The following is a 12,055-nucleotide window of genomic DNA, read 5'->3' as shown; positions in this document are numbered from 1 at the left end:
AATGATTTCCTTATGCATTCTCCACCTAATTTTCGTCTCTCTTTTTTTGTCTTAATTTCTCTTTTTTCCATCCTACCATTTTAAAATTTCAAGTTTTGTCTTAGACCAATATTCTTTGAAGGACCTAATTCACTCCTGTGTGAAAGTTGCGTGTAAGAGAATATACAATAGAACAGACAATGTGTACTTTTGTATTGTTACACTCATTAATTAATCTTCTTTCTGTTTTTTTTTTAGCTGACTCGTCACAGGCTTGTGGACGCAGACGGCATCATCAACCCTAATGCTTTCTACATCTACCTTACTGCCTGGGTCAGCAATGATCCTGTGGCCTACGCCGCCTCGCAGGCCAACATCTGCCCACACCCTCCTCAGTGGCTCCATGACCGGACCGACTCCATGCCCGAGACACGCCTCAGCAGTAAGTCAGCATCCCACAAGTTCACAAAATATGCTAGATGCTAGATTTGTTTTAAAGACGCCTTGTAGTGTAATGGAATGCTTCCACACGAGAAAGGGAAATTCAATAATAATGTTTTTTGCTGCAACAAAATGAAGCTATTTGAATATGAGTCCATACATGCCACACAGTGAAAGATGAACAAATTGCATTACTGACTGTTAGGCGAAAATTTCAGCCGAATTTGTGTGGGGCCCAATGGTCTCGACTGCAGCTTCTTCTTTTTTTAGATCCATAAGGCAGCTGCTACATGTGAGGAGTGTTTACCTCTTGTGGTTTGAGTTATTGCTCCTTGTCTGCCTCTTAGCTTTAAGTGAGGTAGTAGACATTACTGTACCACCGCGCGTGTGTCTGTGTGTGTCTGTGTGTGTGTGTGTGTGTGTGTGTGTGTGTGTGTGTGTGTGTGTGTGTGTGTGTGTGTGTGTGTGTGTGTGTGTGTGTGTGTGTGTGTGTGTGTGTGTGTGTGTGTGTGTGTGTGTGTGTGTGTGTGTGTGTGTGTGTGTGTGTGTGCGTGCATGTGTGTGAGCTCAGGTTGCAAGGCTGAGGACCAAGACATGGCTGACTGTGGTTCTTCTAATGGGGCCTGTGGTGAATGCTATAATCCTGGCTACCATGGGGCCCTAGTATTATACACACACACACACACACACACACACACACACACACACACACACACACACACACACACACACACACACACACACACACACACACACACACACACACACACACACACACACACACACACACATTATTAAAACTCAGTGACCCCAAACACTACACGCACACCCTGTTCTCATTTCTCTACCACACACACAGACTCCATCACACATTTAAAAAGTAGTCATGTTGTTGTTTGATTGTAGCCTGTGATTTGGTACAAGTGAGGAAGTGCTCCACGGGAGAGGGAAATGATTGGATAACAAGGAGAGACTTGGACTTGGGTGGAAGGCACAATTGGATAACAGGCAGGAAGTCCTTTACAAGGGGGGAATATGATTGGATAAGCAGCGTGAAGTCTTTGGCGGTGCGGGAGCAGATCTCTGTTGGCCAAAAGCCAACTGGTGTCCCGATGGAAATTTATAGTCTTGATTATTATGGGCCAAACCATGTTAGCAAGTGCTCCTGTCTGATCCTCTAGGCACTGTAGAATATACACACACATACAGTCCAACAAGATAGATAGATAGATAGATATGCACCAAATATGTTTTTAATTACACTGCAAGCACCAATCTGAATGAATACACTTTTGTCAGCACAAAATATGACTTCCCGGTTAAGTGACAGGCAGGTATATGTGCTTATGGTTCTGGTGCTAAGTTTAGGGTGTGGTAATGGCGGTGATTCTGACATTGTAATTACCGTGAACCAACCTTAGCGCTGACACTCTGCTGTGTCTGGAACTGATAGGCCCTCATTAGCCAGGCTGGGCTTCAGACTGGCTGGGTTTGAGTCAATGGACCTCTGTTTCACACTGCACCGCCCACCCCCACCACACACACGCATGTACAGACACACACACACACGCACACACACACACACACACACACACACACACACACACACACACACGCACACAGATGTTGCTACTCTTGGAACAGGGTTGGATTAGGGAGGGAAAGCCTTGATAGTGGTGGTTTGGCCTGAAGAGTCTGAAATGATTTCAGCAGATACACTAAATGATCCAAGCCTAATGCTAGTTCATCAAAATAGACAAATATCATCTGCAGATGTCATCGTTGCCATTGCTGATTTATCTGATTACTTCCTCATCGTTCATCAGTAATCTGTTTCTCTGGAATGAGATATCATCATCTTGATGCAAGGCCTCTGCCCCCCAAAGTGAAAAATCATCATCAATTATGCTGTGTGTCTAATAGAAATGATGTAGTGATTACTGCTTAATTAAGATCAAGTCCTGTTTTTTGTTGTTGTACCTCCATCAAATTGATTTTCACTTCATTGTCTCTCCATCCAGTCCCGGCTGCTGAGCCCATTGAATACGCACAGTTCCCCTTCTACCTCAACGGGCTCCGGGAGACGCCGCAGTTTGTGGAGGCCATCGAGAGTGTGCGGGCTATCTGCGGCAACTACAGCCGCCAAGGAATCCCCTCCTACCCCAACGGCTACCCTTTCCTCTTCTGGGAACAGTACGTTAGTCTGCGCCACTGGCTTCTGCTGTCCATCAGTGTGGTGCTCGCCTGCGTCTTTCTGGTCTGTGCCCTCTTCCTGCTCAACCCGTGGACCGCCGGCATCATCGTGAGTGTGCTATATAAACATATGTGGACGACTACTGCAGATGTTCTGTCGGATGACAAAGATACACATAATCAATCTTAACTAAGTAACTTTGTAAAGCATTATATTGTAGATTTACAAACAGGCCCTGTCCTTAATACAGTGAGGCAGGGACCTCAACTTTCAGTTTTTAAAAAATTCCTCTATTTTATTCCCCTGGTTTTTATGTGTGGTCTTGAAGGCATCTCTGAGAGGACAGAGAAGGGGCTGCTGAATGTTATTGTAGCCCCAGTCACCAGTGTTTATCTTTTGCTGTTTTGTTAGGGCCAGTCTGTTTAGTCTAGGCCAACACTCCCAGACACCAATGCTGAAATAAATGGGGGGAGAGGACACAAAGTTGCGCAGGCAACTTGCTCCCACTCTAAACCTATAAAAAAAGTTAGATTTTATTTCCATCCTCCACACTCCTCCGCTCCCCCTCCTCTTCGCAAGAGCAGTTTCCAAGGACACACGCAAAACACACATTCACATACACCGGCAAGCACACAGATGCACACTGAGCAGATATGTATGTGCTCGAGTCGCACACATACACTATGAACGTGTAAACACACAGGTACATAATTCACACAGGGACACATACACAGGGCGCTCTGGTTTTTCTCTGTGGTGGGTTGTTTTTTACGACAGGCAGTGGCCAGGCCACCCGAGCCCTTAAACAGGGGAGGAGGGAGCCTCATGTTCATCCTTCAGGCTTAACTAGCAAGATCAAACAGCAAGTTATGGAGAGGCGTCAAGTTTAACCATTTGCTCTGTCCAGGAGCAGACCACCTCCAGCCATGCAACATCAAGCCCTTTCAAACCCCCTGAGCCATTTCATCTACAATCCATCACAATCACTTAGACTGAAGCCTGTTTAAAAACCCTGTGGATTATTGTTTGGATTTATACACATCTTTCTCATCCAATGGGATATTGACTGGCTGTTCAGAGTGATCACTTCGGATCTGGTTTTGTTTCCTGTGTTCTCAATTGACATTTTGGTTTATCTGTGAGACTACAATCTGGACCAAATATTTTCTTACTTGTGATCAGACTTGTTAAGATGCTGTTGAATATAAAGTGTAGACAGAGCCAGACGCACAGAACAGCACACAGAAATACCCCCTTGTGGAAAAACTTGCATATTGTATGTTCCCCCACCCTCACACATACACAGAGCTCCCTCCCCTGCCCACCGCGGCCCTCTTCAAAGGATTTGGGCCCCATGTAACCTGACACCTGTCAGCTGATAATGGCATTTACTCCAAGCTCCTGTCCGGTTCTGCTCCATAGCCTCCACACACACAAACACACCGGCAGACACATATTTCCCCCACATGTATGTATGGTTACTGCTTAAGACATCTACATATAAGATAGAAGTACTCACATACATCATCCTGATTTATCATAGCCCCCTAACTGTCTTATTTTTATTCCATTGCAACTGGAAATTCCAGACAGACCATGCACTGATTGTCGTTTATTAATTTTTTTATTTTTTATTTTTTTAAATGTTAAATTTTTTGCTCTGTCCCAAAACATTTGAGACATGAAAACCCGCCCCCCCGAAACCACCTAAAAACCTTTTTAAATTCCCCAAAAGAGAAGACAGATAAAATGCTTCAATGATGCGTACAGATCAACTTCATGGTGTAGAAATGTTTGATTTAAATTTGTTTTAAAAAAAAATCACAATTCATCAAGCAGCTCTCTTTCTAACAGCAGCTCATCCTCCTTTCCCTGTTAGGTGCTAGTGCTTTCCCTCATGACTGTGGAGCTGTTTGGCTTCATGGGGCTGATGGGGATCAAGCTGAGTGCCGTCCCTGTGGTCATTCTCATCGCCTCTGTGGGCATCGGAGTGGAGTTCACCGTTCACGTGGCCCTGGTAGGCATGCACACCACACACATACCCAAACATAGAAATATATAAATAACAGAAAATACAAAATCGGAATTGAAGGCATATTTTGAAGCTCCAAGGAAATGCTGAATTGCTTATTGTACAAATTTTTTTTTTAAATTTTTTTATGGTTTTGGAATAAGCAATCCCACTTGAGAATGAGAAATACAATTGTGTTTTGTGTGTGTGTGTGTGTGTGTGTGTGTGTGTGTGTGTGTGTGTGTGTGTGTGTGTGTGTGTGTGTGTGTGTGTGTGTGTGTGTGTGTGTGTGTGTGTGTGTGTGTGTGTGTGTGTGTGTGTGTGTGTGTGTGTGTGTGTGTGTGTGTGTGTGTGTGTGTGTGTGTGTTATAGGCGTTCCTGACTGCTATAGGGGATCGTCACAAGCGGGCAGTGCTGGCATTGGAGCACATGTTTGCTCCAGTGCTGGACGGAGCCTTCTCCACCTTATTAGGTGTCCTCATGCTCGCGGGCTCGGAGTTCGACTTTATTGTCAGGTTGGTACAATAGAAAATAAAAAAATCTAACTACATTTATTCATCCCGAACGTATAAACAAACAGGGTCTGGTCTGCAGTGCACACACAAAAGGCGTATATGTGGCGTCAGTAGACCATTGAGACTGTGCCCTAACCTGTACGTCACACAGGAATCTACCTGAGACTCCAACCATGCATGAAGGCTCTTAGCTTTCTTCTTTCTTCTTCTAATCTTTTCCTCGTCTCCCACCCACATCTCCCCTCTCTGTAAACCTCATCCCTTTTCCAGCTAACAGCTCCCTGCCATTTTATTTTTATTTTTTTTCAAATTCTTGGAGGCTTGCTCTCTAAGAACCTTCATAAACAAGGCCTTATATCTTTCTCTGCACTCTTCTCCTATTGTGTCTTTTCTTTCATCCTCCTTTTCTCCTCTAAGTGTCTCTCATGCCTGAAATTTTAGGGGGAAACCAGGGGAAGGATGACTAGTTGAAGGTCAGGAGTCTTCTGGCTTTTGTAATATCCTTCAGTTAGTTTAACTGCCCTCAGTAGACATTTATAAGCTTGGGAAGGAATAGCCGGGTGGGGGGTGGGGGGAGAGGCCAGTTGTGGAAAGACAGGAGAAGTGGAAATTAAAGCTGACACAGTGTGGGGGGGCTCTGCTTTGTCAGTGGCTCCTTTTAGTGTGTGTGTGTGTGTGTGCGTGTGCGTGTGCGTGTGCGTGTGCGTGTGTGCGCGCCGCGCGTGCGTGTGCGCAAGCTCTTCTAAACATCTGACAGAAAGGTATAGCAACCTGAAGCCATACAAGGAAGGAAAATGAACGATTCTGTACATTACCTAGCCTTGAGTGTCATGAGAAGTTTCCAGTGAGCTCAGCTGAAGTAGCGGTATCAATTTAATTGACCTGCTCCGTTAAGTAAAGGGATCACTGAAGTCAATGTGAATCAGCGAGCACACAAAAACCCCTGTCATGTGCACAGGCCCTGCGCTCATGCATGCCAAGCCACACAATCTCCCACACGCACGGACACACACACACACACCCACCAACCTGCTCCCTGACCTTGTAATCATGAGGGTCAATGATGGCGAGCCTGCCAGTGAGAGCGCGCACAGAAAGCACACTCGGGAGGTACACACACAAACAGACACGCATACACACACAAACACAGGGAGGCCTATGGACCTTCTCTCCTCACCTTCAGTGGAGCGCTCTGGTTTCTGGCTCAGTCCCGGGCCTCCATTTAAAGGTTCTGCTGTTGTCTGAGCAAACAAAGCTGTGGCCCAAGACGGTGCAATAACAACAGGCCCAGCTCTTATTTTTCTGCGTACGCCGAAAGAAATGTTTCCCTGACTTTCCCCCGTCAGCCCTGTGAATGTTTTCATTCTAAACAGCCCGGCGGGGGGACTCGGCCTGGTATGTGAGCTGCACACGCGCATGTATACGTGTATGTGTGTGTGTGCGTCCAAAGGTGATGTGGCGTTTACCCCTCCTGGTGCGTTAAAAAAATGCTAACCGCAGTGATGACAAAGTTATTTCAGTTCCATTTACAGAAACAGTTCTCATAATTTGAATATTGGTTGATGAAGCATGGGCGGACGGGTTTTTTCATACCGTATATTATGCGTCTTTGTTTGTGTGGATAGAGCATTAAAAGGAAGCATGTTAAAGGTGAAATCATAGGTACTTGCTTTCAATGCAAATTTACTAACAAGGGCTCATGTTCTCAAACGTTCCTGCCTAAGGTCTTTGAATAAGATGTTGTGGGAAATAAACATGAGATCTTCCCTTCCCAACACTTTCATCAAAAGATATGGTCTTTTATCCACCATCAAGTTGAGGTTCAAGTCTTTACTTTCCCATATAGTCAACTTAACCCTACATTGTGCATTTAAAGGTGCATCTCGCAACCTTTATGAGAAAAATTCTTATAAAGTTTAGCACAATCGACATATCCATTGCTATGATGTACGTAGAATCTTTGTGAATTTGTTTAAGCGGAAACCAACCAGACATGCTTTTCACAGAAACTGATTCAGAGGATGTCTTGGAATTGATTTGTCTTGTGACAGTCGGTTCTATGTCCAATTCACTGCCACCTTAACACTATCTCACACCTGTACCTGCAGTGAAACATATTGGTTGTAATGGTTGCAGGTTGCAATCTCGTGAGTTTCTGTCTGGTTTACACAGATCAGATATGAATGTGCACACACAAACAAATTGCATAGTCAGAGAGTTAGGGGAAAGGGGTTCACAGCTCATCAGTGTGTCCCCAATAACTTGTCAGCTTCCACTGCACTGGAGAACCAAGTGAGGAGGAAAGTCTTCCCTAATGAAGGGAGCTGGAATGGCGGGAGGGAGAGAGAGAGAGAGAGATAGAGGGAGAGGGAGAGAGAGAGAGTAGATTGGGGGTCTTACCTGATACATTGGAGATTTAATTAGACGGAGGGGATTGTAGAGTTGCTGGGAATTTCACAGAGGCTTAGCTGGAAAGAAGAAGGGAGAGAGAAGCAAGCGAAAGAAAGAAAGAAAGAAAGAAAGAAAGAAAGAAAGAAAGAAAGAAAGAAAGAAAGAAAGAAAGAAAGAAAGAAAGAAAGAAAGAAAGAAAGAAAGAAAGAAAGAGAGACCAAGGAGGGGTTGCGCACTCTAAGGGTCCCCTTTTCTCCCCCCTAGACTAAATTGTTTAAATTCTATACCCTTCACTTGGTTTGTTTGCTTCTCCCTCTCACTTTTCTTTTTAGTGCCGTAGAGGAGAGAGAGGCGCCTGTCCTTAGTGTACTCCTCCCCACCCCACCCACCCACCCACCAAAACTTCCCTTCACCCGGCTCTCCTCTCCTCTTCTCCCCCCTTTTTTTACCCTCCCTTACCCCTTGTCCCCCTCCCTACACATTCCACACTGCTTTGTTTTCTCTATGTTTGCTTATACACCACACACCCAAGAGAGAGTACCCTTGCCCCCCCAGGACCCCCCCCCCCTCCTTTCTTTTTTTCTTTACTCCCGTGCCTTTGAATTAACCAGCTCTGGCTAATTATACTTCCCCTTTCTCTTCTCTTTACGGCTTCTCTAAAGACTAACCCTCTTTGGCAGGACTTAGAAACACACAAGGTAAAATTTCTGCTTTGCTCCTCAAAACCACAGTGCATGCCCGCCTGTCTGTGGGGGGTATATATATTGTGTGTGTGTGTGTGTGTGTGTGTGTGTGTGTGTGTGTGTGTGTGTGTGTGTGTGTGTGTGTGTGTGTGTGTGTGTGTGTGTGTGTGTGTGTGTGTGTGTGTGTGTGTGTGTGTGTGTGTGTGTGTGTGTGTGTGTGTGTGTGTGTGTGTGTGTGTGTGTGTGTGTGTGTGTGTGTGTGTGTGTGTGTGTGTGTGTGTGTGTGTGTGTGTGTGTGTGTGTGTGTGTGTGTGTGTGTGTGTGTGTGTCTGGGAGTGGCCGGGTGCCTTTGTGGAAGTATTATTTTGGGCATGTTCAATGGTTGATCTTGCACATGTCTCCCCATGCCTAAACCTCTGTGGTTTGCGCAGGTATCTTTTTGTTTCTTTTTCCTGCTCTGTTTCTCTTCTCTCTCAGTCTGTGTCGGTCTGGGCAACTCTGTTTTTATTTGATTTTTGTCTCACTCAAGAAATCTCCCGATTTTGTAGGTATTTTAGTGAATGTTTTTATTTTGTTTCTCTGGGGGAAGCAAACCTAATTTTTTTGCATTCAGTCTGCTTCAGATGTTTTCCCCATGTTCAACTACGTTTGTGGTGTGTTGCAGGTATTTCTTTGCAGTGTTGGCCATCCTAACAGTTCTTGGAGTACTGAATGGATTGGTCCTTCTTCCAGTATTGTTGTCATACTTTGGGCCTTATCCGGAGGTAAGATCCCCCCAAAATACAATTGCAAGAAAGGGCATTTAAATTGTCTAGAAAAAGTGGCAAATTTTCATTGAAACATTAGTAAGAAGTTGGTGGCAGTGGCTTCTTCTTCTTCAGTTCTTTGTTTTGCTCAGAGCAGTGAAATAAGAATGACTCACTGCTGTGTCCTGCCCCTCTCTCCAGGTGACTCCAGTGGATGGTCGTAGCAGGTTACCCACCCCATCCCCAGAGGCTCCTCCTCACATGGTCCACTTCTCAGTGCGTCCTCACCACACCACCGCAGCTACCAGCACCTCCGGGGCGGCTTCAGACTCCTCGGACTCAGAGTACAGCTCTAACACAACAGTGTCCGGTATCAGCCAGGAACTGCAGGATTACAACCTGCCCTCACGCAGAGGCCACACTCGAGCAGAGGAGCAGCAGTACCACCTCCACACCAGCAGGGGCAGAACAGCCAGGACAGAGGAGGAAAGGAGAGCAGGAACGGGGCATAGGCGCTCAGCCAGACAGCCTGTCCCTCCAACCTATACCGTGTCCTCGGTAAGAAATATGCCCCCGTTTTGTCGCACGTATGAATCTTTAATTTGTTAATGTTCCTCGTTTCTCATGTTCTAGAAGTAAACATCTTATTGTCTTGCTCTTCAGTCCGTCCCCTCTCAGGGTTGTGATTCTGGGCCACAGCCCAGGGCTACTCAGCGCAACAGCAGCAGGGACCCCAAGAGCCAGCTGCACCGCCAGGCCCCGCCCCCAGCCCACCCGCGCATGGACGCTTTTGAAACTGCTACTGAGGCTGGGGGCCCGTACGGAGCGCAGGGCCATAGAGAACAGTCAGCAGGCCATAGAGCCCGCTCCTCCCACAACCAGCAGCCTAGTCACCACCTCCCACACCACCACCACCCCAACCCCTCCCAGTATTGCCAACCCATCACCATGGTGACAGCATCTGCCTCCGTCACTGTCGCCGTCCACCCAGCCCCCCTGTCCAACCAGAGCCCCCCTGCCTCCTCTTACCCAGGGTACACTGCAACGGACAGTTACTGCCCAGCAGGGTCGGAGGAGCCGGGGCCTGTCTTCCAGGACCCACATGTGCCACTGGAAACTTACACAGGGGCCAGAGGAGAGGAGGTGCAGGCCATGGAGCTACAAGATTTGGAGTTTGAGGCAGCTGAGAGCAACAGTGGGAGACGTGCAAGCTGAGGTGAACTACTAAAGTCCTTATGTAATCAGTTCTCCTTTAAAAAAAAGTATTTTCAGTATAAGTACTGACAATAGAATCTCCTTTTTGTTTCCAGTTGTGGAGAATGGAAGTACAACGGCCAAAGATGGACTCCTCTGTATTACTAAGCAGCTGACCCGGCCCTAAGCAGCGAGAAACTTGCCAGTGTTGCCGTCATGGTGCTCATTCTTACTGTAACCCAGAGGACTATTGCCTTTAGATATTTCTATCTATATTTAAAAGATATATACATATGTAAATATGAACAGAAAGTAGCTATAATTGTAGGAGCTGTACAACTCCTCATGTTAACAGACTGGGGCTGCCATTTTTTATGGTGTGCGCGTGTGTGTGTGTGTGTGTGTGCGTGTGTGTGTGTGTGTGTGTGTGTGTGTGTGTGTGTGTGTGTGTGTGAGAGAGAGAGAGAAAGAGAGAGAGAGAGAGAGATCTTATACTGTTCACTCATCTGTGGATCTGTGCCATTAGGAAGCTTCATCTAGACAAAAATACCTGTCAGCATTCACTGTTGCTGCTCAAATATTCTTTTTTGATAATATACATTTATAACTCTATGCAAATGTTTCTTTAAACAAAAGAAGTGATCTGTCTACATCTACGCGTGTGAGTGTCTGTCTGTGTATGTGTGTCTGTGAATGTGTCTGCAGGCATGTGTGTGTAGTAATCGTGTGACTGGCTGTATGATGTGAATCAGCCCCATTATTTTCTGGCTTATACATCAGTTACATCCTCAGAACAGACTAACATTTACACTCATTCAAAACATGAGGGAAATAGTTAGAATTATCCAACAGGGCTATGGTGTGTGTGTGTGTGTGTGTGTGTGTGTGTGTGTGTGTGTGTGTGTGTGTGTGTGTGTGTGTGTGTGTGTGTGTGTGTGTGTGTGTGTGTGTGTGTGTGTGTGTGTGTGTGTGTGTGTGTGTGTGTGTGTGTGTGTGTGTGTGTGTGTGTGTGTGTGTGTGTGTGTGTGTGTGTGTGTGTGTGTGTGTGCAGGTTTGTGTGCTTGTTTATTATTGTATAAAGGTACGCATGTTAAACTATTAATTTTTTATCACAAACCTGTGGTAGTTATGAAACAATTACTGTTTAACTTGACACGCTATGCGTGCTATTTAAGACAAGCAGATATGAAGAAATTTTAAAAGATGTTTTTTTTTCTTGGTTTGGTTTGTTTTGTTAGTTACCACCTTGCATTGGAACCTGTTTCTGCTCTCAGCTTTGTATCACTGTCTGTTCCCTGTCTCTCTGGTCATATTTTACTGTAAGAGGTTATGTATTGTTCAAACCTAGCAGGCTCAAAACAGGTTCTCTCTTGTATACTGGCATACAAGCACTAAACCCACCTCAGAAAACTCACCCTGCCTTTACAGGGAAATTCACATTACTGATTCTGGAACAGGGTCAACACTGGGCACCAGTCTGTACCCTAAGTGGCTGTGTCTAGTGGATAAGCTAAAGCTCATACTGTATACTGTATAGGACCCGATTAAACATGGCACTTGACTGCATTGAAACTTCATTCACAGGAATATCTCGCCTCAAGCTCTATATTTCTGTCCAACCTATAAGCTAACCCACACAGCCTGCCACGGGCTGAACCTTACATGGCCTGACAATGTGCTCTGTGTTTTTCTCAATGTATATGTGAGTATAAACATTTGTGTGTGTGTGTGTGTGTGTGTGTGTGTGTGTGTGTGTGTGTGTGTGTGTGTGTGTGTGTGTGTGTGTGTGTGTGTGTGTGTGTGTGTGTGTGTGTGTGTGTGTGTGTGTGTGTGTGTGTGTGTGTGTGTGTGTGTGTGTGTGTGTGTGTGTGTGTGTGTGTGTGTGTGTGTGTGTGTGTGTG

At 45.7% G+C, this 12,055-nt stretch overlaps 1 protein-coding gene across 1 annotated transcript in view; it reads left to right on the top strand.

Annotated features, from left to right (window-relative positions):
• The window catches only part of ptch1 (patched 1), a 49,776-nt gene extending 38,771 nt beyond the window's left edge, over positions 1-11,005 (top strand). The window contains exons 17-24 of the mRNA XM_080048695.1: positions 238-421; positions 2,442-2,722; positions 4,494-4,631; positions 4,998-5,140; positions 8,879-8,978; positions 9,162-9,518; positions 9,624-10,176; positions 10,271-11,005. Coding sequence (XP_079904821.1) covers positions 238-421; positions 2,442-2,722; positions 4,494-4,631; positions 4,998-5,140; positions 8,879-8,978; positions 9,162-9,518; positions 9,624-10,175 — 1,755 coding nt within the window. The 3' untranslated portion in view covers position 10,176; positions 10,271-11,005. The remainder of the gene's footprint in view (positions 1-237; positions 422-2,441; positions 2,723-4,493; positions 4,632-4,997; positions 5,141-8,878; positions 8,979-9,161; positions 9,519-9,623; positions 10,177-10,270) is intronic.
• Positions 11,006-12,055: the final 1,050 nt, after the last annotated feature.

This window comes from Ammodytes marinus (genome assembly GCF_949987685.1).
Source record: "Ammodytes marinus genome assembly, chromosome: 2".
NCBI lineage: Eukaryota > Metazoa > Chordata > Actinopteri > Uranoscopiformes > Ammodytidae > Ammodytes > Ammodytes marinus.
The sequence above is the reverse complement of the archived record's forward strand: the minus strand, read 5'-3'. Positions and strand labels throughout refer to the sequence as shown.